This window comes from Pongo pygmaeus, chromosome 19, assembly GCF_028885625.2.
Source record: "Pongo pygmaeus isolate AG05252 chromosome 19, NHGRI_mPonPyg2-v2.0_pri, whole genome shotgun sequence".
NCBI classification, from domain to species: domain Eukaryota; kingdom Metazoa; phylum Chordata; class Mammalia; order Primates; family Hominidae; genus Pongo; species Pongo pygmaeus.
The window spans coordinates 93219166-93246216 of NC_072392.2; the positions used below are offsets into that span (position 1 = coordinate 93219166).

At 52.3% G+C, this 27051-nt stretch overlaps 1 protein-coding gene across 1 annotated transcript; it reads left to right on the forward strand.

Moving 5' to 3' along the window:
- Positions 1 to 7451: 7451 nt before the first annotated feature.
- Positions 7452 to 25509, forward strand: CDR2L (cerebellar degeneration related protein 2 like). Its single transcript, XM_054456324.2, has 5 exons — positions 7452 to 7960; positions 19249 to 19361; positions 21092 to 21240; positions 21814 to 21978; positions 22918 to 25509. The coding sequence occupies exons 1-5, from the start codon at positions 7882 to 7884 to the stop codon at positions 23807 to 23809; spliced, it is 1398 nt and encodes a 465-aa protein (XP_054312299.2). The 5' UTR covers positions 7452 to 7881; the 3' UTR covers positions 23810 to 25509.
- Positions 25510 to 27051: the final 1542 nt, after the last annotated feature.

Consider the following 27051-nt stretch of genomic DNA (forward strand, 5'->3'; position numbering starts at 1 on the left):
ACCTGGGATGCGGAGGTTGCAGTGAGCCAAGATCGTGCCACAGCACTCCAGCCTTGGTGACAGAGTGAGACTCTGCCTCAAAAAAAAAAAAAAAAGCCTCTTTCCCTGAGAGATTTCCCAGCTCCACCATTGTTACTTCAGTCCCCCGTGTTCTTAACACTATTGTAAATATTTTTGCTTTTTTTTTTTTCAGATAGAGTCTCACTCTGTCACCCAGGCTGGAGTCCAGTGGCACCATCTCAGCTCACTGCAAGCTTTGCCTCCCGGGTTCACACCATTCTCCTGCCTCAGCCTCCCGAGTAGCTGGGACTACAGGCGCCCGCCACCACGCCCGGCTAATTTTTTGTATTTTTAGTAGAGACGGGGTTTCACGGTGTTAGCCAGGATGGTCTGGATCTCCTGACCTTGTGACCCGCCCACCTCGGCCTCCCAAAGTGCTGGGATTACAGGCGTGAGCCACCGCGCCCGGCCTATTTTTGTCTTTTTAATTGTTTGATGTCTGTCTCTTCTACTGAAATTCAAGCTTCCTGTGAGCAAGGACTGAGTCCCTCTTGTTCTCTGTATCCTCAGCACTCAGCACCGTGTCTAACACATCATAAATATTTATTGGATAAATGAATACAGTAACTCCTGGGCTTCCAGCTTGGGTGATTACAGGACAAGGAGCCAGCTGATTGCCCACTTTAGTCAATAGGAATGACACATTTTGGCCAAATGTTTCTCAGATTCATCTTTTTTTTTTTTTTTTTTGAGATGGAGTCTGTCGCCCAGGCTGGAGTGCAATGGCACAATCTCGGCTCACTGCAACCTCCACTTCCCGGGTTCAAGCGATTCTCCTGCCTCAACCTCCCAGGTAGGTGGGATTACAAGCGCTCGCCACCATGCCCAGCTAATTTTTGTATTTTTACTAGAGATGGGATTTCACCATGTTGGCCCGGCTGATCTCGAACTTCTGACCTTGTGATCCACCCTCCTCAGCCTCTCCAAGTGCTGGGAATACAGGCGTGAGCCACCGCGCCTGGCACATTCATCTTTGAGTAGTTTTAGGAGTTTTTCAGGCAGGGCAGGTGGATCTGACCTGGGGCAAAGGGATAAGGAACGCTGTGAATTGTGGAGTTAGGGGGTCATTTGGAAGAAGGACGAAGAAGGAAGGCCAAGAAAAATGGCTTAGAACATTTCTTCATTCATTGGGAGACCTGCCATGTGCCAGCCAGAGTCCCTGCCCTCAAGGAGTTCTCAGTTTGCCGGGAAGCAGAAAGGTCCCACGCAGAGGGCCTCCATGCTGTGACGCGGCTGTGCTAGAGGCGGGGGAGCCCAGGCAGCCCTCAGCGGGCAAATGCACCTGGGGCTTCTCCCCAGGTCTCTTCTCCCAAGGCTGAGCCTTGACTGCAGGCTGTACCTGCCTCCCCAGCCCTCTTCTCCCAAGGTTGAGCCTTGACTGCAGGCTCTACCTGCCTCCCCAGCCAGAAAGGTAAAGTCCCTGCACTGGCATCCCCAGCCTGCCTTAGGAGCCTGGCCAGAGACGGGGTAGTGAGCAGCAAGGACTAGTTCCTCCAGGTGAAAACCGATAATAAGACCCTAATAGTCACAGACTAGCGCTCGGCAGACCCCAGCGCTGATCTAAGGCCTGGGCGTGCATGAACTCATCGTACCCTCCCAACCAGCCCAGGAGGTATCAGAGGAGTAAGGTTGGATATCATCAGCACAAGTCTCCTAAAGGTCACCCCACTGATGACAGGCCTGGAGGGTTCACACTGCAGAGATTTGAGGTAGACATATGGAGGCACTTCCCGACCACAAGAACCGAGAGAATCTGAAATCATGTACCCTTCAGAGCACACGATTGTCTGGAACAAACTCAGACGGTGCATGGGGGAGAGGGGGATGGGCAGCAGATGACCTCACTCACTCCAATGTCCTGAGCGCCTTACCCCGCCAGGCGCTGACCTCAGACTGGTGGAGGGGACAGATGGGGCGAGATCATTCAGTACAGTGTGCGCCCAGCGCTGGAGCGAACGTGTCCGGGGACAGGGAGGGAGGCGCCGCTTGCAGGGGTGTGGGGACTCGAGGAAGGTTTCCAGGTGTCGCCCCATCCTTTAACCTCAACCCGAGATGCGCAGCGCGCGAGGTCGGTCAACGCCCTTCGCCTCCCGCAACGCCGCTGTGCGGTTGGGGGCGGTGCGGTCCCTCCGCCGCCAGCGCAGCCCACGCGCCGTCACTTCCTGTGGGCTGGGCCGAGCCGGGCTGCGCGCGGAGGTGGGAGATGCAGGCTGGGGGTGAGCAGCAGCGACAGTGCCATCGGCTGTCGCATCGGCGTCCCCAGCCCCGCCCCGCGCCTAAGCGGCGCTCGCTGGGAGGGCCTGGCCATCTTCGTGCGGTGGCCGGGAGCTCCCGGGGTCCCCTGCCTGTGCCCCGTTCCCCCATCCAGGACCTGGGCTGGAGGTGCTAGGGAGCTCTGGGAGCCTGGGGTGCACGCAGGGAAGTGCTCTCGGCCGCCGGCGTCACAAGACTCCATGGCTTCACAGTGCCCAAGGCTTGGGGGGCATCGAGCCCACTGGGGGCTCTTTGCCATCAGCGCCGCGTTTTAATGCCCTCGGCAAGGAACACCACGAAATAGGTTTCCTGACACTCAGGTGAGGTGCCAGGTCCTGGGTTACCAAGGTCAGGTCAGGTAGTCTGTACTTGCCACCCCTGGGTCGGCTCTCTACCATGCTTGACCACATCACAGGAAAAGGCTTGAAATGGATCCGGGGCTTGTTGACCTGTAGCTCATGGAGGCTGAAGAATTTCCTCCTTGAAGGCAGACCTGATTTTCCTCCTCATGGAAGAGTTTAGGCCAGCCATAGGATGTTTTTCTTCTAATTATTTTATTTTATATGTTATGTTATGTTATGTTATGTTATGTTATGTTATGTTATGTTATGTTATGTTATTTTTGAGACAGAGTCTCACTCTGTTGTCCAGGCTGGAGTGCAGTGGGGCCATCTCAGCTCACTGCAACCTCTGCCTCCCAGGTTCAGATGATTCTCCTGCCTCAGCCTCCTATGTAGGTGGGATTACAGGCGAGCACTACCATGCCCGTCTAATTTTTGTATTTTTGGTAGAGATGGGGTTTCGCCATGTTGGCCAGGCTGGTCTAGAACTCCTGAGCTCAAGTGATCCACCCGCCTCAGCCTCCCAAAGTGCTGGGATTACAGGCGTGACCCACTGTGCCTGGTTTCTTCTTCTTTAGTAAATAGACTGTTTTATCAAAGTATAATATATCTTCAGAATAGTGTACACATCTTAAGTGTACAGGTGGGTGAATTTTCACAAAGTGAACACACCTGTGTAAGCAGCACCCAGCTCAGGAGATAGAATTCTCCCGAATGGGAGTTAGTGTTTAATGGTACAGAGTTTCAGTTTTACAAGATGAAAATAGCTATGGAGATGGATAGTGGTGATAGTTGTATGTTATAAATGTATTGAATACCACTAAACTGTACACTCAAAAATGTTAAATGGTAAATCTTATGTGTATTTCACCACAATTAAAAAAAAAAAATCAGCTGGGTGTGGTGGCACAAGCCTGCAGTCCCAGCCATTTAGGAGGCTAAAGCAGGAGGATCACTTGAGCCCAAGACTTTGAGGTTACAGTGAACTATGATTATGACACTGCACCCCAGCCTGGGACCCCATCTCAAAAATAAGTTTAAAAAATTTTAGAAAAAGATTCCCAGCTGCTTAGAATTCTCTACATGCCTTCCCAAAGCCAAACACTATCTTGATTCATTTTGCCAGTTTTTAACTTTATTATTATTTATATTTTATAGAGACAGAGGGTGGCAGTGATGCCCAGGCTCGTCTCGAACTCCTGGCCTCTAGTGATCCTCTTGCCTCACCCTTCCGAGTAGCTGGGATTGCAGACACATGAACTTTATTTTTTATTTTATTTTTTTTTTTGAGACAGAGTCTCTCACTCTGTCGCCCAGACTGGAGTGCAGTGGTGCAATCTCGGCTCACTGCAAGCTCCACCTACCGGGTTCACGCCATTCGCCTGCCTCAGCCTCCTGAGTAGCTGGGACTACAGTTGCCTGCCACCACGCCCGGTTAATTTATTTTTTATTTTTTTAGTAGAGACGGGGTTTCACCGTGCTAGCCAGGATGGTCTCGATCTCCTGACCTCGTGATCTGCCTGCCTTGGCCTCCCAAAGTGCTGGGATTACAGGCGTGAGCCACCGCGCCCGGCCATGAACTTTATATAAAATGGAATCATGCAGTGCTATGATAGAATCATAACCACCAAAGATATCCACATCCTAACCCCCAGAATATCTGAATACGTTACCTTGCCCAACATAAGAGACTTTGCAGATGTGATTTAGTTAAGGACATTGAGACAGGGAGGTTATCCTGGATTATTCAGTGTGCCCAGTTTAATCAGAAGAGTCCTTTATGAGAGGAAGGTGGAAAAGGTAAGAGTGATGGGATGTGAAAAAGACTCCACCTTCTGTTGCTAATTTTGAAGATGGACAAAGAGGCCATGAGCCAAGGACTATGGGGTGGCCTCTAGAAGGTGCAAAAGACAAGGAAACAGATACTCCCCTGGAACCTCCAGAAGGAACACAGCTTCTACCAGTGCTTTGACTTTAGCCAGTGATCCTTGTCAGACTTCTATAGAATTATAAAATAATAAATTTGTGTTGTTTCAAGCCATTAAATTTGGGGTCATTTGTTACAGAAGCAATAAGAGACAAATACAGGTATTTTCTCTTTTGTGTCTGGTATCTTTCACTCAACTTTTTTTTTTTTTTTAACCCAAGTCTATGACAGTAGATCATTGTATTTGTACTATATAACATTCCGTTACATGAACATGCCACATATTCTTCATCAACTGTTGATGGACATTTGTGTTGTTTCCAGTGTGGGCCCCTATGAATACTGTGGCTATGAACATTCTTGTACATGTCTTTGGGATAAGGTATGTACATATTTCTCTTGCACATATATAGGAATAGAATTGCTGGGTTATAGGGTATGCATGTATAGTGGCTGCTGTGATACATCCCCAAGTCTTTCAGAAAGAAAGGACCTATTCCCTTAGCTGCTGGGAGGACCCCTGGCTGGCAATCCCAGCTGCCAGGCCTCTGTGCAAACTGGTCTAAGCTGAAAAGAACTTATTTGGCCAAGGTCACACATGCCTCTTAGGAACAACCTGCATCATTCAATGACTGGTTGATATGTAAGGGTGGGGGATATAAAGGCCCCCTCCCCCACTGATACTTGGAATTGCTTTGAAGGGTCACCTCAGATTGAAAGATCTTCAGGGATCAGAGGAGGCTTTTGCAGAGGCTACAGCCCGACCCAGCTTCTCCCCCACCACCCCTGCTTCCCTCCCTTTCCTGCAGGTGTTGATCGTGAGCGCACTCCCTAGTCAACATCATTTTTTTTCCCTCTAATCCAATATGATTGATATCCCTAATCAACTTCCTGCATGCTAATCTCCATCTCAGGATCAGCTGCCCGGGAACACAACCTACAACAGCTTACATTATTCAGCTTTCATGGTTATCAGGCGGTCTTTTTTTTTCTTTTTTCCAAGACGGAGTCTTGCTCTATCACCCAGGCTGGGTGCAGTGGCGCAATCTCAGCTCACTGCAACTTCTGCCTCCCAGGTTCAAGCAATTCTCCTGCCTCAACCTCCCGAGTAGGTAGGACTACAGGCATGTGCCACCATGCCCAGCTAATTTTGTATTTTTAGTAGAGACGGGGTTTCACCATGTTTCCCAGGCTGGTCTTGAACTCCTGACCTCAAGCGATCCACCCACCTTGGCCTCCCAAAATGTTGGGATTACAGGCATGAGCCACCATGCCCGGGCAGTTTTCTAAAGTGGTTGTCGTCCTATGTATTCCCTCCAGCAGGGTGAGAGAATTCCAGTTGCTCAACATTCTTGCCAACACTAGGTATTTTTTGTCTTTTTTTTTTTTTTTTTTTTTTTTGAGATAGGGTCTTGCTCTGTCACCCAGGCTGGAGTGCAGTGGCGTGACCACAGCTCCCTGCAGCCTCAACCTCCTAGACTCAAGCAATTCTCCCACTTCAGCTTCCCAAAGCATCTGGGACTACAGGCGTGTGTCACCATGCCCACCTAATTTTTATTTTTAAATTTTTTTTGTAGAGATAGGATCTTGATATGTTGCCCGGGCTGGTCTTGAACTCCAGGCTCAAGTGATCCTCCCAACCTCGGCCTCCCCAAAGTGCTGGGATTATAGGCATGAACCACCACGCCTGGCTTGTCTTTTTTTTTTTTTTTTCTAAAGCCACTCTGGTGATTGGGTAGTGATACCTCATTGTGGTTTTCATTTGCATTTTTCTGATGGCTAAAGAAGTTCAGTACCTTGTTGCATATTTATTCAGTTATTTGTGTATCCTTTTTTGTGAATTGCCTGGTCAAATCTTTTACCCACTTTTCTACTGGGTTGCATGCCTTTTTCTTATGACTATGCAGATGTTGTTTCTATATTCTGGATACAAGTCATTCGTTGGATATATCACAACATTATTCAGAGATTCTCAACGGCACCAGCACATTAGGGTCCCAATAAAAATGAGTTACATGAACGCTTGGGTCCGAAAACTCCTCTAAGGAAAGAATGCTTGGACAGATGCAAGTGTGTATAGTTTTAATGGGTATAATTGGATACAGGATATGGGTCCCAAGGAAAGGAAAACAGAACCTTGAATGCAGGCAACACACCCTCAAACTTTGCCACTTTCAACCTGTGGTTTCTAGCCACAGGCACTTAAACACGCAGTTCCCAAAGGCAACTGTAAATTAGTATTCATTCATTCAAAGAATGTCGATGGAAGGTATCAATGACCAGCATGTTGTTTGTTTTTTGTTTGTTTGTTTGTTTTTTGAGGCAGAGTCTCCCTCTGTCGCACAGGCTGGAGTGCAGTGGCGCTATCTTGGCTCACTGCAACCTCTGCCTCCAGGGTTCAAGCGATTCTCCTGCCTCAGCCTCCCGAGTAGGCATGGGCCACCATGCCCGGCTAATTTTTGTATTTTTAATGGAGACGGGGTTTCGCCATGTTGGCCAGGCTGGTCTCGAAAACCCTAACCTCAGGCGATCTGCCCGCCTTGGCCTCCCAAGGTGCTGGGATTACAGGAGTCAGGCAGCGCGCCCGACTGGTGAGCAGCCTGTTCTAGGAGGTGAAGTAGCCAGCTGTGAGAGACAATACTCTTGCTTCCAGATCTAGGAGAGACGACAACTTCTAAAATAACATAATTTTAGACATGAGACATAAACTGAATAGGTCGTGGGGGGAAGTAGGACGAAAGGGTTGATCGAGCAATTCCCAGACCAAGACACCAGGAGGGTCCCGCCCTCGGCCCCGCCTCCTGCTTTGCATACACCTCCTGATTGGTCGGCGGCGGCCGGCCCCACCCCGCGGAGCCGGGCTCCGCAAGCTGCAGGCGGGCTCCGCCAAGATGCAGCGGCGGCTCCGGGTGTCGCCGGGCGGGCCAGGGGCAGCGCGGACCCAAGCCGGGCAGGGGGCGCCCGCCACGGCACCCGCGCGCTCCTAGCGCCCCAGACCCGCCTGCGGGCCCGGATCCTCCTTGCCACTGTCCCACCCGCCGTCCCCGCCCCTCCACCCTTTGTGTCGCCGCCGCCCGGCGCCCCCGGCTCTGCGGGACCCCGGCCGGGCCGGACCCTGGCAAAGCGCCAGGCCCCGCGTGGGCTCCCGGCGAGCGGCTGATGGCGAGGGGGCGCGGCGCGGGCTCTGTAGCCCGTGTTCCCGACGCTGGAGGCCTGGCCCGCCTCCGCCGCATTGTCCCGGGCCGCGCGCCCCGGCCCTGAGCTGCGCCGCCGCAGCACCCGCCCGCCGCCCGCGGGGCCATGCGGAGAGCCGCCGGGATGGAGGACTTCTCCGCGGAAGAAGAGGAGTCCTGGTACGACCAGCAGGACCTGGAGCAGGGTGAGCGCGGGGGCGACGGGAGTAGGAAGGCGGGGAGCGCCCGGTGACCCCTGTCCGCTTCTCCATTGTTGGGCGCTATCACCCCGGGAGGGGCTGGGCTGGACCGGGCGCGCCAGACTCGGAGGAGCGACGCGTCTGGAGAACCGGGACGTGGAGAGAGGGGGCGCTGCCGGAGAAGACGCGGACCGGACGGGTGGAGACCTGCAAAAGTGGGGGGCGGGGGGCGGTCTTCCTATTTTCCCAGACGACAGGGCATCGTCATCCAGCTCGCCCACCCCGTCCTGGAGGCAGCAACTGCTCGGCCGCCCCTGGTATTGTTACGGGGCCTGAGCGCTGGCTAGGAGTCTTCTGAGGCCGGGAGGCGGCTCCTTCGTCATGTTTTGCTGAGAGGGTGGCGTGTGTGTAGAGGGAAGTTATCTCACGCCAAATCCAGCAGCACCCGTCCCTGCCAGGATTTATGAGCTCTAAGACTCCTAGAAAGTTTCCCTAACTCGCTTCCTACTCAGGGAGAAGTGGTACCGGGTTTTTGCTGGTGAAGAAGCAGAAAGTCGAGTCTCCCATCTGCCTTCGAGAGTCAGGAGTCGCTTAGCCCTCCCCTGCCCGGTCCCCTTGCAAATGGCTCATGGTTTGGAGGGGGTCAGGTTCGGGAATCCCGGCCAATGTGCCAGACGAGAGACTGAATAAAGAGAGATACACCTCCGCTGCCCCCAGTTGCCATCTGATGGCAGAAAGGGCGACTGGAAGGGGGTTAGAAGCTGGTGATGAGGTGGCCGAAGTGACATCACTGGGAGTGGGGGATGGGGCTGTTGGGACAGGAAGGAGGAGGAGGCCTGCTGGAGTGGAGTCAGTTCTATCCTCTCCTCCCCTAAGATGCCTCCTTGGATGGTGAGAGCTGGAAGGGGCGAGGAAACATGTCCAGGGAGAAGTGACCTTCCCATGGCCTCCAGCAAGCTGGGGGGTGTGGACACAAGTCTGCTGCAGTTTGTGCCATCGTGGCCTGCTTTGGTGTGCCCACACCCTGGTCTCCATCCACAAGGCTCCAGAGGGCTGGCTTTGCCCTGATGTGCAGCAGCTACCCGGATCCTGAAGCCCCTGACCTACTTCCCCACATGGCCAAGATTAGCTGGCAGATGAGGCTCTGTCCTTGGGCTGAGGACAAGGGTTAATCATAGCCTCAGGGGGACCAGGGTGGGACTGGGGATGCTGGACTAGGCCCTGCCATGGTCTGTGCCCTGGACTCTAGCCTCAGCCTCGTTGCCTGGAATGAGATACAGCTCCCCTCAAACACACATACACACACACACACACACACACACACACACACATCCACACATTGTGACAACCCCCTCTCCCATCCTGAGCAGTAAATTTTTCCATGAACACCTATTAGGCTCCCCTTAAGTACCAGACACCATCCTGGGAGCTGGGAATAGTCACAGCCATGACCCTGAAGGTATACCCTGGCAGGTGAAGGAGGCAGGCTTGTAACTAAGTGTAGGTGGCACAGTATTTTTTTTCTTTTTTCTTTTTATTTATTTATTTATTTATTTATTTATTTATTTAGAGACAGAGTCTCCCTCTGTCACCCAGGTTGGAGTGTAATGGTGCGATCTCAGTTCATTGCAACCTCCATCTCCCGAGTTCAAGTGATTCTCCTGCCTCAGCCTCCTGAGTAGCTGAGACCACACCCGGCTAATTTTTGTATTTTTAGTAGAGACAAGAGTTTCACCATGTTGGCCAGGCTGGTCTCAAACTCCTGACCTCAAATGATCCACCCGCCTTGGCCTCCCAAAGTGCTGGGATTACAGGCGTGAGCCACCGCGCCCAGCTGGTGGCACAGTATTATGGGCAGTGGAGGGGGCTTCCTGGAAGAGCCAGGCTTAGAAAGAAATATTGGAAACTGAGTTCTTGAGAAGATGGTTTTCAGGGAGGCCGATGCTAATATTGTTGCTGTGTCACTTAATTCCTGCACCCCTAATGAAGGCTTTGGCACTGTTCCTGGCCCAGAAATGGGAAAGGAGCCAGGGCGTAGAGGTAGGAGATGCGCAGCGATGTGCAGCTTCTTGAGAGAGAGAAGGATCTGAGACTCCAGCTGCGCTGGGTGGCCGTGCCCTGGGCTGCCGGGAGGGATGGGCCCTGCAGGCCTCTGCTTCTCTGGCCCTGCTGGTCTGCAGCTGTCGGCCTGGCCTGGCAGCTCCAATGGTAGCCAAAGGCCAGGAACCAGGAGGGAAAGCAGAAATGAGACAGAATAAACTGGAGCTTCCCGCCAAAAGCTGGATGTCTGCTTACTGTGGGCCAGGTACTGTGCTGAGCCTGAGGACATAGTCTCTGCCCTCAGAGGACTCCACATTACGTTAGAGAAGACAGAAATAGGACCAAACTCACAATGGCGTCAGAGTGAGGGGTTGTGCAGCTGTAGGCCCAGCAACGGGGACAGCAGAGACTTAGAAAGGTTTATGCCAAGGCCCTTTTGAGCTGGAGGCTCCCCAGGAGATGGAGGGAAGAAGGCATTCCAGGGGGAAGAGACGCTTGTACCAAGTCATGGAGCGACATGAGATGGCTGGAAAGTAGGGAGGGAGGGGCTGAAGGAAACATCAGACATGGGTCCTGTGGGGCATTCCCGTGGGCCCAGCCTGCTCTGTGCCCCAGGGGCCAGGCATGGAGAGCTGGATGGTGGGACGGAGCAGGGGCCAAAGGCCAGCCATATTGGGTGTCGGAGGCCTGTTGCATCTCCCAACCCACAATTCTCTTCCACCCAGCTGCTCCCTGGTTGCCTGTGAGTGGCCCAGAAATGGTTTTCTCAGCCAGCCACCTGGTCTCCCCTCCCGTATGTTTCCTCCTGCCCCAAGGGCAGGCCCTGATTCCACTTTCCAGAAGCTTGACTGTAGAGATCCTGTTTGACTTTGATGCTCTGTCCTGGTGGAAAGCAGCCGTGGGACAAGTGAGGTCCTAGATTCTCGCTGTGTTCCCTCTGCCCACTGCCACGAGCATTTATAAAAATAGAAAAAGCCAGCTGGGCACAGCAGCTCACACCTGTAATCCCAGCACTTTGGGAGGCTGAGGCAGGCAGATCACCTGAGGTTGGGAGTTCGAGACCAGTCTGACCAACATGGAGAAACCCCGTCTCTACTAAAAATACAAAATTAGCCAGGCGTGGTGGCACATGCCTGTAGTCCCAGCTACTCAGGAGGCTGAACCAGGAGAATCTCTTGAACCCAGGAGGCAGAGGTTGCAGTGAGCTGAGATAGCACCATTGCACTCCAGCCTGGGCAACAAGAGCAAAACTCTGTCTTAAAAAAAAAAAAACGCTGAAAAAGAGCCGGGCGTGGTGGCTCACGCCTGTAATCCCAGCACTTTGGGAGGCCGAGGTGAGTGGATCACGAGGTCAGGAGATCAAGACCATCCTGGCTAACACAGTGAAACCCCATCTCTACTAAAAATGCAAAAAATTAGCCGGGCGCGGTGGCCGGCGCCTGCAGTCGCAGTTACTCGGGAGACTGAGGCAGGAGAATGGTGTGAACCCGGGAGGCGGAGCTTGCAGTGAGCCAAGATCGCGCCACTGCACTCCAGCCTGGGCGACAGAGCGAGACTCTGTCTCAAAAAAAGAAAAAAAGAAAGAAAGAAAAAGCCATTAATTATTAAGCACTGGCACTCCCTCTTTCGGCCCACCTTCCTCCTCCACCTTGGACCAGGCATGGCAGGCCCTGTGAGTTCCTCTTTCCAGGCTGAGAGGCAGCTGCTGAGTCACAGATTTGAAGTCCTTGGTACCCGTGCTGTCCCCGCCTGCCTAGCTGACCTTGAGTCCTCAGCCTCAGGAGAGCTCTGACCTGGCAATGGGAGGGAGGTCCTGCCTCCACCCTGGTTACCCCAAAGCTGACCTGACCCTGATTCTGTGGACCCAGAGTGGCTGATAGTCGTGCCCTGGAGCTGAGAACAGGACCCCACAGCCCTGCCAGGTGGTACTTGTGTCCACAACCTGGAGCCCCCACCCTTACCTTTGTCCTCCCTGAAAATGTCCCCTCTCCCTTTGCGGCATCTCTGCTCTGGAATCTGTGGTGCCCGAGCCAGTGAGGGACAGTGGGATTTCTAAGTTTCTTTTCAAAGACAGGTCCTGGGCTCCCCAGACATTCCTTCTCAGGCCTCTGGGGCATTGCTTCACGTAAAACCACTAAAACCTCCTGAAGGAGACCCCAGAAAACCCTGGGGTCCAAGCAGGGGAGGTGCCAACCCAGACTTAATGTTTTTTTTTTTTTCTTTTGACCTGCACAGTTCAAACCCATAGCCCAGACTTAGTACCTTCCCCAGCTTGGTCCGGTGTGTCCCATTCATCCAGCTGTGACAGGTTGTTACTCCACTTTCACTTCCTGCCTAGCCAGCTTCCCCATTCTCCCGTTCCCAGGCCTCTCTCCTCTGAGCCTGGAGCTGTCACCAGCCCTCTGCTAGCTGGTGTCCTCTCCCTAGCACTTGGCTCCACTCAGTTCCCTGCTCTGCAACTTCTAGACTATTACCTGATCCCTCCTGGCAGCTTTGACCAGCTTAGCTTGCACTGTGATCCAGTTTCCCTAAAATGATCTGAGACCTGCCTCTCTGCCCCCAAAGAGCTTCTATTGTGTTTCTCTTTCTACCTGTCCCTGAATCACTAGGTGGCCCAAGTCGATTCACTGCCTTCAAAGGGCAACCTTTGATGTCTCTGGTGTATAGGGTGATATACCACCCTGGCCTGCCAGCATTAGAAATCTACACACAGCCCAGACACTAACCTGGAAGTGGGGGGTATGATGTTCCACTGCACTTGGCCTTTCTTCACTCACCTCTAATGCAGTGGCTTTGCACTCTAGTTAAGCTGCAGGGGCTCCATGAAGGCCACTTGCATGGAGCATGTCCTCCGACACCCACGGCAGGAGGTAGAATCAGTAGCAATGGCCTCTTTGCAGACCATGTAACAGTTTCCAAGGGGGGAAACACTTAGGAGGGTAGCCTTCTGACCTCTTTCATGTATATCTGAACTACTGGATACTGTTCAGGATGAGCTAAATTTGAGTCCCACTATGGAAAACAGGAAGATAGCATGGCTGTCTCATCACAAACTGAAGGTGATCTTGCCCGGCTCCTGAGTCCTGAGTTACTGCCATGCACACAACATAGCACAGGGCTGTAGTTCAATCTTTTTTTTTTTTTTTTTTTTTGAGACAGAGTCTCATTCCATCGCCCAGGCTGGAGTTCAGTGGCACAATCTCGGCTCACTGCAACCTCCGCCTCCTGGGTTCAGGCAATTCTCCCGCCTCAGCCTTCTGAGTAGCTGAGATTACAGGTGTACGCCAGCATGCCCAGCTAATTAATTTTTTTGTAGAGACGGGTCTCACTATGTTGCCCAGTTCAATGATCTTTACATCAAACTTTACAATTTGTAGATACCTCCAGACTTTTGCCCAACTGACAGTTAATAAATTCATACAGCATATATCCTCATTCCCTTACTAGGTTTATGTTACGTAACTAATTTTTCTTGGCATCCTCATCAGAAAGTTAATTGCTCAAGGCTAAAGGTTCTTATCTATGATTTACATGATTTGGTTTCTTTGTTGTTGTTGTTGTTGTTTTCAATGGCTGAGGTAGATGTTTGGGAAAGCTGCCTTTGGTTTTCCAGGCTAAGTTACTGCAGCCTTGCTCTAGGATAGCAGCTTTGCACTCCTTCTCCAGATGACACAGGGCCCTCCTTTGGCTAAAACCCAGCCCTGGAGGCTCCACTGTGGCTGTTTCAAAACCTCACCTCTGTGCACAGGAGCGGACTCCAGATTGGTTCCTGTGAGGCAGTTCAGCCTTTATGTCCAGGACGGGTGGCTGGTCTGGCCCCTCTGCCTCTCACAAGGCAATGTCAGTTCTGCCCCCAGCTTGGCTGAAGGCCCAAGGCTCTGCCCTCAGCTGCCCACGAAGAGTCACTCCTTGCCCGGGCTCATCCCATAGGAAAACTTCCACCCCAGGTCTAGGTTTCTTTTCAAAGACATCCCTTGGGCTCCCCAGCTATTCCTTCTCAGGCCTCTGTCCAATGCATAGCAAGGGCTCAGCCGAAACAACCGTATCTAGGAAACTTTCCGTCCGGGAGTATAGAGCCCATCCGTCCTCCAGAGACCCTAGAACTATCACTATGTCTAAAAAGGGAAAGCAGTAGAGAACTGGATCCCTGAACCACATCATATTGGCCCCAGTAGAGTTGCCTTTATGCATCTTGATCTGATTTACATCGTCAGCCTAGATTGAGAGCTGTTTTAAGAAGCAGCCTCATAAAATGAAACAGACCAGTGCTTTCCTGGACAGTCTTTTGACAGAATGCCTCAAGAAGGCCTACCTTTTGTGCCAGGAATTCTATTTCTAGGAATTCTGTATCTACTCCTACCTTTTGTTCCAGGTACCTAGGCCTACCCTTTGTTCAAGGAATTCTGTGTCCTAAGGAATTGGGCGGTGATTTGCACAAAACGTTTTGTACAACAAAGTTAATTAGTTTCATTCTTTTTTTTTTTTTTTCAGAGATAAGGTCTTGCTTTGTCTCACTGGAATGCAGTATTGCAATCATAGATTACTCTAATCTGAAACTTCTGGACTCAAGCAATCCTCCCACATCAACTTCTCTAGTAGCTGCAACCACAGACAGGCACCACCATGCCCAGCTAATTTTACAATTTTTTTGTAGAGATAGGGTCTCGGGTAGGGCGCGATCTCAACACTTTGGGAGGCCGAAGCGGGCGGATCACAAGGTCAAGAGATGGAGACCATCCTGGCCAACATGGTGAAACCCCGTCTCTACTAAAAATACAAAAATTAGCTGGGCGTGGTAGCACGCGCCTGTAGTCCCAGCTACTCAGGAGGCTGAGACAGGAGAATTGCTTGAACTTGGGAGGCAGAGGTTGCAGTGAGCCAAGATTGCACCACTGCACTCCAGCCTGGCGACACAGTGAGACTCAGTCTCAAAAAAAAAAAAAAAAAAAAAAAGAGATGGGGTCTCACTGTGTTTCCCAGACTAGTCTCTAACTTTTGGCCTCAAGCTGTCCTCTCACCTCAGCCTTCCAAAGCACTGGGATTACAGGCTTGAACCACTGTGCCCAGTCTACACTTTTTTTTTTTTTCTTTTTGACAGACAATGTCTCACTCTGTCACCCAAGCTGGAGTCCAGTGGCACAATCACAGCTCACCAAGTAGCTGGGACTACAGGTGTATGCCACCACACCCCACTAATGTTCTTATTTTTTGTAAAGACAGGGTCTCATTATATTGCCCAGGCTGGTCTTGAACTCCTTTACTAAAGCAATCTTCCCACCTTGGCCTCCCAAAGTGCTAGGATTACAAGCGTGAGCCACCATACCTGGCCTGGCCTCTAATTTTTAAATCACCAGTTTGTTGTTGTTGTTTGTTTGTTTGTTTTATTTTTTTGAGACGGTCTCTCTCTGTCACCCAGGCTGGAGTGCAGTGGCACAATCTCGGCTCACTGCAACCTGCTTCCCAGGTTCAAGTGATCCTCCTGCCTCAACTTCCCAAGTAGCTGGGACCACAGGTACACGCCACCACACCTGGCTAATTTTTGTTTTTAGTAGAGATAGGGTTTTACCATGTTAGCCAGGCTGGTCTCAAACTCCTGACTTCAAGTGATCCACCCTCCTCGGTCTCCCAAAGTGCTGGGATTATAGGCATGAGCCACCGCACCCGGCCTAAATCACCAGTTTTTAACCTTTCTGTACTGTTTGATTTTTTTACACCAATCATGCCTTATGAAAAACATTAAAGCTATTTTAAAAAGAAAACAGCCTTGTGAAACTCAGCCTGAGCCTGCTCTAATGACCTCTTTGAGGACCTGCTCTCTCCCACCCTTCTCCGTCTCTGGATTAAGCTGCCTAAATCTTTTTTTTTTTAACAGATTTATTGAGATTTAATTAACCCACAATACAATTCACTCATTTAAAGTGTGCAATTCAACGGTTCTTATTATATTCACAAAGTTATGCAATCATCACCACAATCAATTTTAGAATATTTTTATCACCCTGCCTCTTTTTAGAAACAAAAAACAGGCCAGGCACAGTGGCTCACACCTGTAATTCCAGCACTTTGGGAAGCCGAGGTGGGTGGATTGTTTGAGGTCAGGAGTTTGAGACCAGCCTGACCAACATGGTGAAACCCCATCTCTATTAAAAATATAAAAATTAGCTGGATGTGGTTGTAGGCGACTGTAATCCCAGCTACTTGGGAGGCTGAGGCAGGAAAATGGCTTGAACCCGGGAGGCGGAGGTTGCAGTGAGCCAAGATTGCCCCACTGCTCTCCAGCCTGGGAGACAAAGCGAGACTCCATCTCAAAAAAAAAAAAAAATAATAATAATAATAAATATATTTAATATACATATGTGTGTTGTTAGGAGGATTGTATTCACTCCAAATGTCTCGGTATCATCACACAACTCAGACCAACGAAGAGAATTTTTAGGGATTTTAGTACCTGCCGTTTCCTTCTAACTCCTTCTCTCTACCCACCCATCCCCCACGAAATCCCCCTAAAAACAGACGGATTCCCTCCTAGCCCATCTGATGGGTCCTCATTTCCCTTGGACTGGGGTCAGGGAGGGAAGGTTCCAGTCCTACAGGGTACAAGCACCAGGGCTGCTGGGGGAAGAGGATGGTTCTGCTGCTCAGGGAAAGAAGGTTTGAGAGCGGGGCACATGTCACTAGGGTCAAATGGTACCCAACCAGGAGCCCGATACCTGAATTCTCCCCCAAGAATGGACATAAACCAGCTGAGTGACCATGGGCAAGTCACTCTGCTGTCCTGCTCATTATCCATAAAATCAAGAAGTTGGGCCAAAAAGTTCTGAATCCTCTTCCAGTTTTTTTTTGTTTGTTTTTGTTTTTGTTTTGAGACGGAGGCTGGAGTGCAGTGGCGCGATCTCGGCTCACTGCAAGCTCCGCCTCCCGGGTTCACGCCATTCTCCTGCCTCAGCCTCCCAAGTAGCTGGGATTACAGGTTTGCGCCACCACACCCAGCTAATTTTTATATTTTTAGTAGAGATAGAATTTCACCATGTTGGCCTGACTGGTCTCGAACTCCTGACCTCAAGTGATCTTCCCACTTTGGCCTCCCAAAGTGCTGGGATTACAGGCGTGAGCCACCGCACCCAGCCTCCTATCCACCCTTCAAAGTCCAACTCGAAAGCTGCCCATTTGCCTGAGCCTCCCAGGGAGAGCCTTGCCCATCACCTCACAGCACCTTGCCCCTATGTCCGTCCATGCTCTTATCACTCACTTAATCTTCCAAAAAGACAAATTATGCACTGATTCTGTGCTAGATACTGTCCTAGGTCCTGGGGATATTCATGAGCAAAACAGATAAAAATCCCTGTCCTGCCAGGTGCGGTGGCTCACGCCTGTAATACCAGCATTTTGAGAGGCCAAGGTAGGAGGGTCGCTTGAGGCCAGGAGTTCGATACTAGCCTGAGCAATATAACAAGAGCCTGTCTCTACAAAAAAATTTTAAGAATTTTAGCCCAGGTGTGGTGGCTTATGCCTGTAATCCTAGCACTTTGGGAGGTCTGAGATCAGGAGTTCAAGACCAGCCTGGCCAACATGGTGAGACCCCGTCTCTACTAAAAATACAAAAAATTAGCCGGGCGTGGTAGTGGGTGCCTGTAATCCCGGCATAAAAAAGATTTTAGAAGTTAAAAAAAAAAAAAAAAAGGGTTGGGCACGGTGGCTCACGCCTGTAATCCCAGCACTTTGAGAGGCCGAGGCGGGCGGATCACAAGGTCAGGAGATCGAGACCATCCTGGCTAACACAGTGAAACCCCGTCTCTACTAAAAATAAAAAAAATTAGCCAGGCATGGTGGCGGGCGCCTGTAGTGCCAGCTACTCGGGAGGCTGAGGCAGGAGAATGGTTAGCGTGAACCTGGGAGGCGGAGGTTGCAGTGAGCCAATATCGCGCCATTGCACTCCAGCCTGAGCAAAAAGAGCAAAACTCCATCTCAAAAAAAAAAAAATTGTACTACTCCTGTAGTCCCAGCAACCGGTATTATAGTCCCACGCCTATTCACAGGCGTGATCATATACACTGTAGCCTTGAGTTCCTGGGCTCAAGGGATCCTATCCCAGGCAGCCGTATTGCACCACCTTTTTTTTTTTTTTTTAATAGAGATGAGGTCTCACTGTGTTGCCCTGGGAGGCTGAGGGAGGAAGATCGCTTGAGCCCAGGAGCTCAAGGCTGCAGCACATAGGATCACACCTGTGAATACTCACTGCACCCCAGCCTGGGCCCCATCCCTTAAAAGAAAAAAAACTGCCCCATGAGCTCACAGTTAGTTGGGGGAGTGAAAAAGATAAAGGAGTAACTTGCTTGGGAAATTAGATGGTGCTAAGTGCTAAGGAGAAAGATGAAGCGGGGGGAGAGACTGCAGGACAGGGAACAGTGTGACTTTGAATCAAGTGATTGGGGAAAGATCTAGAGAAGGTGACAGGCACAGACTTGAAGAAGAAGAGGGAGCAAGTCCTGGAAGTATCAGGAAAGAACATTCCATGTGTGAGGCTGGCTTCTGGGTTGTCCACACCACTCTCTGCTGTGTTGACTTCCTGTTGTCTTCATCAAAGCTTTTTTCCGTGGTATTCTAAAATTAGGCCAGCAGTGGGGGCTGGGAGGGCATCTGTGTTAGTCCCTTCCTGGCTGTGACCCGCTACACTCACTGTCAGTATTAAGGCCCAGAAGCCTGTTGATAAGCTACCCTGTCTCACCACGCGCTGGTGTGGAAACAGGGCCCAGCCAGCACGCCTCAAGGTAGATGGAATCCCCACTGGTCAGAGAAGAAGCCATGCGGACACTCCAGCTTGGCCTGGGTCACAGCACTGACTCCTCACCCGCTAGTCTGGCTGTTAAGAGGAGAAGGTGCACTGCCTTCCAGCCTGGGAGGAGGACAGCATTTTGTATTTGTTCCACTGATGCAGCTTAGAACCACACCCCTGAGAATCGTGGCAAACCTTTCACAACCTGGAAAATGTTGAAAGCAACCATTCCTATTTTTGTTTGTTTTTTATTAAATCTTGCACACACACACACACACACACACACACACCAAAAAAAAAAAAAAAAAGAACATTCAAGGCAGAAATAACAGTGCAAAGGCTTAGCTCCTGGCTTACCTCTCCTCCCAGGCCTGGAGGCTCCCAGTGTCTTGGTTACATTGGGGTTACCTAGAGTAGATGCTCAGAACATGAATGGGCATCCTCTGCCTTTGTTCTTATGCTCGTATTTCTCCTATCCTAGACTTGCACCTAGCTGCAGAGTTGGGGAAGACTCTGCTGGAGAGGAACAAGGAGCTGGAGGGGTCCCTGCAGCAGATGTACTCCACCAATGAGGAACAGGTGCAGGAGATCGAGGTGAGGGCCCTGCATGTGCTTGCCCACACCCCTCGAGGGCCCCTTGGCCTGTGTGTGCCTTTATGCAACTTAGAATAAGGTGCCAGCTTATCGGACACAGCCTTAGCCCAATAGCCTGGTACAGTTGACAACTGTGCTATGCTGTACAAGGATAGCACATCTATCTCAGGCAGCCCTATTGCACAACCAGATTTGTTTGTTTGTTTTAAATAGACACCAAGTCTCACCATGTTGCCCAGGCTGGTCTGTAACTCCTGAGCTCAAGTGATCCTCCCACCTCAGCCTCCTAAAGTGCTAGGATTACAGGCATGAGCCACCATGCCCAGCCTGAACCACCATTTTTAAGCCCCACTCAGCTGAAGACAAATACATCAAAGCAAACTTGTCCTTAGAAGGGGAGAAGGGGCCGGTGGCTCATGCTTGTAATCCCAGCACTTTGGGAGGCCAAGGTGGCCGAAATACTTGAGCCCAGGCAACATGGCGAAACCTTGTCTCTACAAAAAATACAAAAATTAGCTGGCTATGGTGGCATAAGCCTGTGGTCCCAGCTACTCAAGAGGATGAGGTGAGAGGATTGCTTGAGCCTGGAGGTTGAGGCTGCAGTGAGCCGTGATTGTGCCACTGCACTCCAGCCTAGGCAACAGAGCGAGACCCTGTCTTAAAAATAAATAAATAAAATAAAAAAGATTTATTTTTTTTTTGAAATGTAGTCTCACTCTGTCGCCCAGGCTGGAGTGCAGTGGCGCGATCTGGGTTCACTGCAAGCTCTGCCTCCCGGGTTTACGCCATTCTCCTGCCTCAGCCTCCTGAGTAGCTGGGACTACAGGCGCCCGCCACCACGCCCGGCTAATTTTTTTTGTATTTTTAATAGAGACAGGGTTTCACTGTGTTAGCCAGGATGGTGTCTATCTCCTGACCTCGTGACCTGCCCGCCTCAGCCTCCCAAAGTGCTGAGATTACAGGCGTGAGCCATTGCACCAGGCATAAAAAAGATTTTAGAAGTTAAAAAAAAAAAAAAAAAGGGCCGGGCACGGTGGCTCACACCTGTAATCCTAGCACTTTGGGAGGCCAAGGTGGGCGGATCACGAGGTCAGGAGATCGAGACCATCCTGGCTAACATGGTGAAACCCCATCTCTACTAAAAATGCAAAAAATTAGCCAGGCGTGGTGGTGGGCGCCTGTAGTCCCAGCTACTCAGGAGGCTGAGGCAGGAGAATGGTTGGCATGAACCCAAGAGGTGGAGCTTGCAGTGAGCCGATGTCGCGCCACTGCACTCCAGCCTGGGCGAGAGAGCGAGACTCCGTCTCAAAAAAAATTAATTAATTAATTATTTTAAAAAAAAGAGTCTGGCGTGCTGGTGCACGCCTATAATCCCAGCCCTTTGGGAGGCAGAGGTAGAAAGATCACTTGAGGTCAGGAGTTCAAGACCAACCTGGCCAATATAGTGAAACCCTGTCTCTACTAAAAATGCCAAAATTAGCCAGGCGTGGTGGCGGGCACCTATAGTTCCAGCTACTCAGGAGGCTGAAGCATGAAAATCACTTGAACCCGGGAGGCAGAGGTTGCAGTAAGCTGAAATCATGCCACTGCACTTCAGCCCGGGCAACACAGTGAGACTCTGTCTCAAAAGAAAAGAAAAAAGACAAAAAAAGAAGTAGGAGGAGGGTCTAGGCAGAGACATTCACCCCTACCCAATTCTAAAAAGTTACTCAATGTCCTTCTACCCCCAGTACCTAACCAAGCAGCTGGACATGCTGCGGCACGTGAACGAGCAGCACGCCAAAGTCTATGAGCAGCTGGACCTGACAGCCCGGGACCTGGAGCTGACCAACCACAGGCTGGTGCTGGAGAGTAAGGCCGCCCAGCAGAAGATCCATGGGTGAGGGCCCAGCTGAGGGCTGGGGGGGCGGGCGAGGGAGAGCCCCAGGGCTGAGTGTACACAGGGGCCCATGGACTGATGGGTGTGACTTGTGCGCGTCTCCCTAGGAACCGGGGATGGGAGTGAACTTGTCCTTCTCAATTTTGTGTGGTTTAACATTCAGGCTGCAACCTTGCTTTAAGCACCAACTATGCACCAGGCTCTTCTTTAGACACTAGGGATGCAACGATGGGGAAACAAAGACATTGTCCTGCCCTATAAGACCTCACAGCCTGGAAGAGAAGGCAGGCATGTAAATATTTTATGGCAGTGCAGGACAATAAGTGATAGAAGAGTGACAAGGAACTGAGGTGGCACAGAGGAGAAGTGATCAGCTCGCCTGAGGTACAAAAGAAGGGTGGGTCCTTGGGCATGCATAGAATTCCCCATCCTACCTCAGGACCAGACAGCGGCTCAAGGGTACCTGTCTGCCTCCTACCCAACGTCCCTCCATCTTCAGGGAGCCAGGGCTGCCCTGAGGCAAACTGGCCCCATCCCCTTAAAGTCCCTGTGTGTCCACCGCCCCACCCCCAGGCTGACAGAGACCATTGAGCGCCTCCAGGCTCAGGTGGAGGAGCTGCAGGCTCAGGTGGAGCAACTGAGAGGCCTGGAACAGCTGCGAGTGCTCCGGGAGAAGCGGGAACGCAGGCGTACCATCCACACCTTCCCCTGCCTCAAGGAGCTGTGCACCAGTCCCCGGTAGGTGAGAGCGCTGCTTGGTGTCTCTGGGATCACCAGCCACGGGAGGAAGGAGAGGCAGCAGGCAGCAGGGTGCGGTTGGTGCATCATCCAGGCCATCAGAGAGACTGGTCCTGTTGCTAATGACAGTCATAGCAGCTGGCGTTTACTGAGCCCTGGCTGTGTGCTGCCACTATGCTGATATAATTCTTATTGCAACACTTTTGGGGGTGTTTTATTATGCCTGCTCTCCAGATGATAAAATTGAAGCTCAGAGGTTGTGTGTCTCATCCAAGGTCACCTGTTTAGTAAGAGGCTCAGCCAGCATGCTAACCCAGGAGGGGTAACCCACTGTGCTTTTCAGTTCCCATTAAATCTAAGACCAGACAACCACTTAATAATGGAAAAATACATGTGTCATATGTAGTGGGTGTTTCAATAAGGGTCCTGGCAGGAAACAGTCTCTTACACAGAGTAATGGAGAAGTTAAATGAAGAAGAGGTGTGGGCAGGGGGTAGGGAAACCACAGGGACACTATAGTGCCCCAGGGTTGCAGCAGAGAGGAGCTGCCACCAGCCCTAGGCCTCAAAGAGCAAGGGGGAAGGGAGGTTACCGGCACCTAGAAGGTATGGAGAAGGCTGCCTGGTCACCATTAACCAGGGAGAGCCCAAAGAAGACACACCCCACGGCCTCTGCTCCTCCCTCGGACCTCTAGCCAGTGCCTCCCATGGGCCAAGCTCAGGAGAGAATCAGGCAACCTGGCAGAGGTGGGCCGTGGTGGTCAGCCTCCGGGGGCAGAGAGCAGGGGGAGAAGCGGGGAGGAGGGTGGACAGCCAACGGAGAGGGGCAAACAATTTCAGCCCAGAGAACAAGAGAGATGTAAGCGCCCTGGCTGGGCTTACACGTGACCACTGCCCTCTCCTCCGCCCCCACCCCGCTGCGACTTCCACTCCCCGCCAGGTGCAAGGATGCTTTCCGCCTACATAGTTCCTCCCTGGAGCTGGGCCCGCGGCCCCTGGAGCAGGAGAACGAGCGGCTGCAGACCCTGGTGGGGGCGCTGCGCTCCCAGGTGAGCCAGGAGCGGCAGCGCAAGGAGCGGGCGGAGCGCGAGTACACCGCGGTGCTGCAGGAGTACTCGGAGCTGGAGCGCCAGCTGTGCGAGATGGAGGCCTGTCGCCTGCGTGTGCAGGAGCTGGAGGCCGAGTTGCTGGAGCTGCAGCAGATGAAGCAGGCCAAGACCTACCTACTGGGCCCGGACGACCACCTGGCCGAGGCCCTGCTCGCACCCCTCACGCAAGCCCCTGAGGCCGACGATCCCCAGCCCGGCCGCGGGGACGACTCGGGCGCCCAGGACGGCGTCTCCTCACCTGCCGCCTCTCCAGGCCACGTGGTGCGCAAGAGCTGCAGCGACACTGCGCTCAACGCCATCATGGCCAAAGACCCAGCCAGCCGGCACGCGGGCAACCTCACACTGCACGCCAACAGCGTGCGCAAGCGGGGCATGTCTATCCTGCGGGAGGTGGACGAGCAGTACCACGCGCTGCTCGAGAAGTACGAGGAGCTGCTGAGCAAGTGCCGGCAGCACGGGGCTGGAGTGCGGCACGCCGGCGTGCAGACCTCGCGCCCCATCTCCCGGGACAGCTCGTGGAGGGACCTGCGCGGGGGTGAGGAGGGCCAGGGGGAGGCCAAGGCAGGTGAGAAGAGCCTGAGCCAGCACGTGGAGGCCGTGGACAAGCGGCTGGAGCAGAGCCAGCCCGAGTACAAGGCGCTCTTCAAAGAGATCTTCTCCAGGATCCAGAAGACCAAGGCTGACATCAATGCCACCAAAGTCAAGACGCACAGCAGCAAGTGACCCTTGCCCGGCCTGCAGCCTCCCCCAGGGTGGAGGCCGTGGGGTTCCTCAGGCCTGGGCGGTGCAGCTTCCAGAGAGCAAGCGCCCTTTAGCCGCCTGCCACCACAGCACGCGGCCTCCTGATCCGGAAGCACGCAGCATGTTCCCTGCTGAGCGGAGGCAGCCCACCTGTCCTGCCTCCCAGGAGCCCTTGGCCACCTCGCGCCAGCCCAAAGGCGCAGCTCAGAGTTCAAAGCCAAATGTCCCCACTACCCCAGGGATTCCCCCAGCTCCCCCAGCCCCCAGCTTCACCCTCAGACTGGTGACCAGGCTTCTGAAAGCCATTCTGGATCAGTTGGCTTTTTTTTTTTTGGTTAAGTTTGTTTTTTCTAAGAGATTTGCAATGCAAGGTCTCCTTGACCCCTTGCCACAACTGGAAACACTTGAAAGGGGACCCCAGGGCCAGCTGTTTCAGGGGTTTCCTGGACCACCCACTGCTTCTCCCCAGCCCTGATGCGCTGACATTCGCTTAGCACCAGCTGTCCCACCCCCAGGGTCCTGACCAGGTCAGAGATGTCCCCTGCCATGCAGAGCGGGAAGCCTCAGCTGGGCCTGCAGTGTCCCTGCGCCAGCCCTGCCAAGGACAGGTTTCTCCCTGGATACTCTTGGCCCACCACAGATCTGTAGCCAGTCAGAGGAGGAGGAGAAGGAGCCCCTCAGCAGAGTGGTGCAGTTTCGCTCAGAGCCGGCCTCCTCGGCTTCCAACCCCGGAAATCCCTGCTGGGCCTTAAGCTTTCCAGGGGCCGGGGCAGTGGGGAGCCCCCATCCCTTCACACCACCACCAACTAACCAAGCTTGGCCTCTGACTCCCCTCTCTGTGCTTGCCCCCATCTCAGGGACCATGATGTCTCAGTCACTCCACGCTCCCCACAGGCCAACCCTGGCACAGGTCATGTTTGCAGCCCCCAGAATGTTCTGGACATGTACCACCAGCCGGTGGTCCCAATGTCCACCCCTGCCTCCCCTTCACTGGGGACTGGGGTTTTCACCCCATGCTGCATCGTGTTGAATTGGGATGGGGCTGAGGAACATGCTCCCTCCCTCCCTTCCATAAAATGCCTGCTCTTCACCTCCCACCTTTGTGGGGGGCTTTTAGGACCCAGCTGGGTCAGGGGTTTTGCTTCAAGATGTCAGAAAGTCAAGGTTCAGCTAAGAGACACCCAGGTCCCCAGCTTGCCCTGAGCAGCCCTTCAGGGCTTCTGGTTCCTTCTGCCGCCTTTCCTGAGACCCTAGAAACCAGAGGAGCCATACAGTCAGTGGAAGGCAGGGGCCCTGGCCTCTGCACCGGGAGCCCAGTGGGAACCTTCATGCCTTATTTATTTATAATGGGTTTTTCTTACCAAGCATCCCTGACCTCCTGGAGACACCACCTGCTTTCCGGGCGGCACTGTGATGGGAGCTGGTGGCAACTGAGTCCTTCTGTACATGCAACTGGGAAACTTTTGTCCTTTGAGGCTAGGCAGCTCCCTGCCCTCCGTGTGTCTCTGTTATCTGGGGGAGAGGAGTGTGGAAGGGTGGGGGGAAGAGCTCCAGCCTGTTTGATCCCCAGCTCTGTAGTGGCAGACCAGCGTCACCTTTGAAGTATACGTGAGAGAAATATATTTACAAATGCTTTATTCTCTTCTTTAATAAAAAATGCACCAGTATTCTAAAAGCAGAAATGGCCCGTCTCTGTGCATCTCACACACCTGCCTCACATCACGCCCAGCCATGGGAGAGGGTAGCATCCTGGGTCCCACTTCCCTGAGACTGAACAGCTCCAAATAGCAGGCTCTGGCAGAAGTTTCTATATTTCTTGAGGGCCAGCTAGGGATACATGGTGAACAAGCCAGCAGGGCCCCTCTTCCCTTGGAGTTTATATTCTGGTGTGGGGAGATCCACTCAAAATAAACAAAAAAAGATATAGCATGATGGAAAAATCGGGGCAAGAGGGTAGTGCTACCTCAGCTAGAGCACGTGGGCTCAACAGGGTGAACCAAGTTAAAAAAAAATCGGCATGGCACAGTGGCTCATGCCTGTAATCCCAGCCCTTTGGGAGGCCAAAGTGGATCGCTAGAGCCCAGAAGTTTGAGACCAGCCTGGGCAACATAGCAAGACCCCCTCTCTACAAAACATTTTTTGAAAATTAGCAGAGCATGGTGGTGTGCATTTGTAGTCCCAGCTACTCAGGAGGCTGAGGTGGGAGGATCACGAGCCAGGAGGTCAAAGCTGAAGTGAACTATGATCATACCACTGCACTCCAGCCTGGGCAATAGAGCGAGACCCTGTCCCAAAAAAAAAATCATATCTAGATATATAAATACAGCACATGAAGAGATATACAGTGTTACTAAAATTCCTGGGGGAGCAACTGGGAGAAAATGTCTAAATAGGCTCTTTGAGGTAGGAAGGGGAAGCGATCATGGAAAAAAAAGATTGAGAAATGCTAAGCGAGGGTGGTCGGGGCACCTCTGGAGAGGTGATGATGAAGCTAAAACCAGAAGGCTGGGGAGGAACCAACGGGAAAATCAGTGGAGGCATAGGGAGCAGCTGGGGCAGTGGGGGGCAGCCGGGACAGAAGGTGAAAGCCAGGCTCCCAAGAGCCCGGAAGGTTCGGGGGACCTCAGGCCTCCTAAGTGCAATGAGATGCCACGGCAGGATGTCCAGGGCCAGACTGATGCCCTGAAGGACCATGAGGGATGGGGAAGCTGACCTGCCCTTGGTGAGCCACCCAATAGACACAGGACAGTCACAGGAATGACAAGAGGGCCATCTCCTGGTGTTTTTCAAGCTGATAAACCCCACATCTCTCTTCCATATACACGAAAAACCTCACCACTCCCATTCCTCCTCAGATATCTGTCTCCTCCCCATGTTATACAGAGGACGGTACATAGAGGGGTTCATCTTCTGGAGGGGTCCCCATCACCAAGATTACACCAGCCTCCCTCTTGTTCTGGAAGTGCCGTCAATCTGTTGGGTTTTCTGTTTTCCTCAATGCAAAATGATAGGCTGGGCGAGTTGGCTCACGCCTGTAATCCCAGCACTGGGGGGCTAAGGTGGGCAGATCATGTGACATCAACAGTTCGAGACCAGCCTGGCCAACATGGTAAAACCCCATCTCTACTAAAAATACAAAAATCCTAGCTACTTAGGAGGTTGAGGTGGGAGGATCACTTGAACCGGGAAAAGGAGGTTGCAGTGAGCCGAGATCGCACCACTGC

Excerpts from the sequence above, each read along its gene's own strand:
- CDR2L (XM_054456324.2), top strand. The coding sequence starts at position 7,882 with ATGCGGAGAGCCGCCGGGATGGAGGACTTCTCCGCGGAAGAAGAGGAG. Across the intron at positions 7,961-19,248 it reads CCAGCAGGACCTGGAGCAGG|ACTTGCACCTAGCTGCAGAG; the intron begins GTGAGCGCGGGG and ends CTCCTATCCTAG. Across the intron at positions 21,979-22,917 it reads GAGCTGTGCACCAGTCCCCG|GTGCAAGGATGCTTTCCGCC; the intron begins GTAGGTGAGAGC and ends ACTCCCCGCCAG.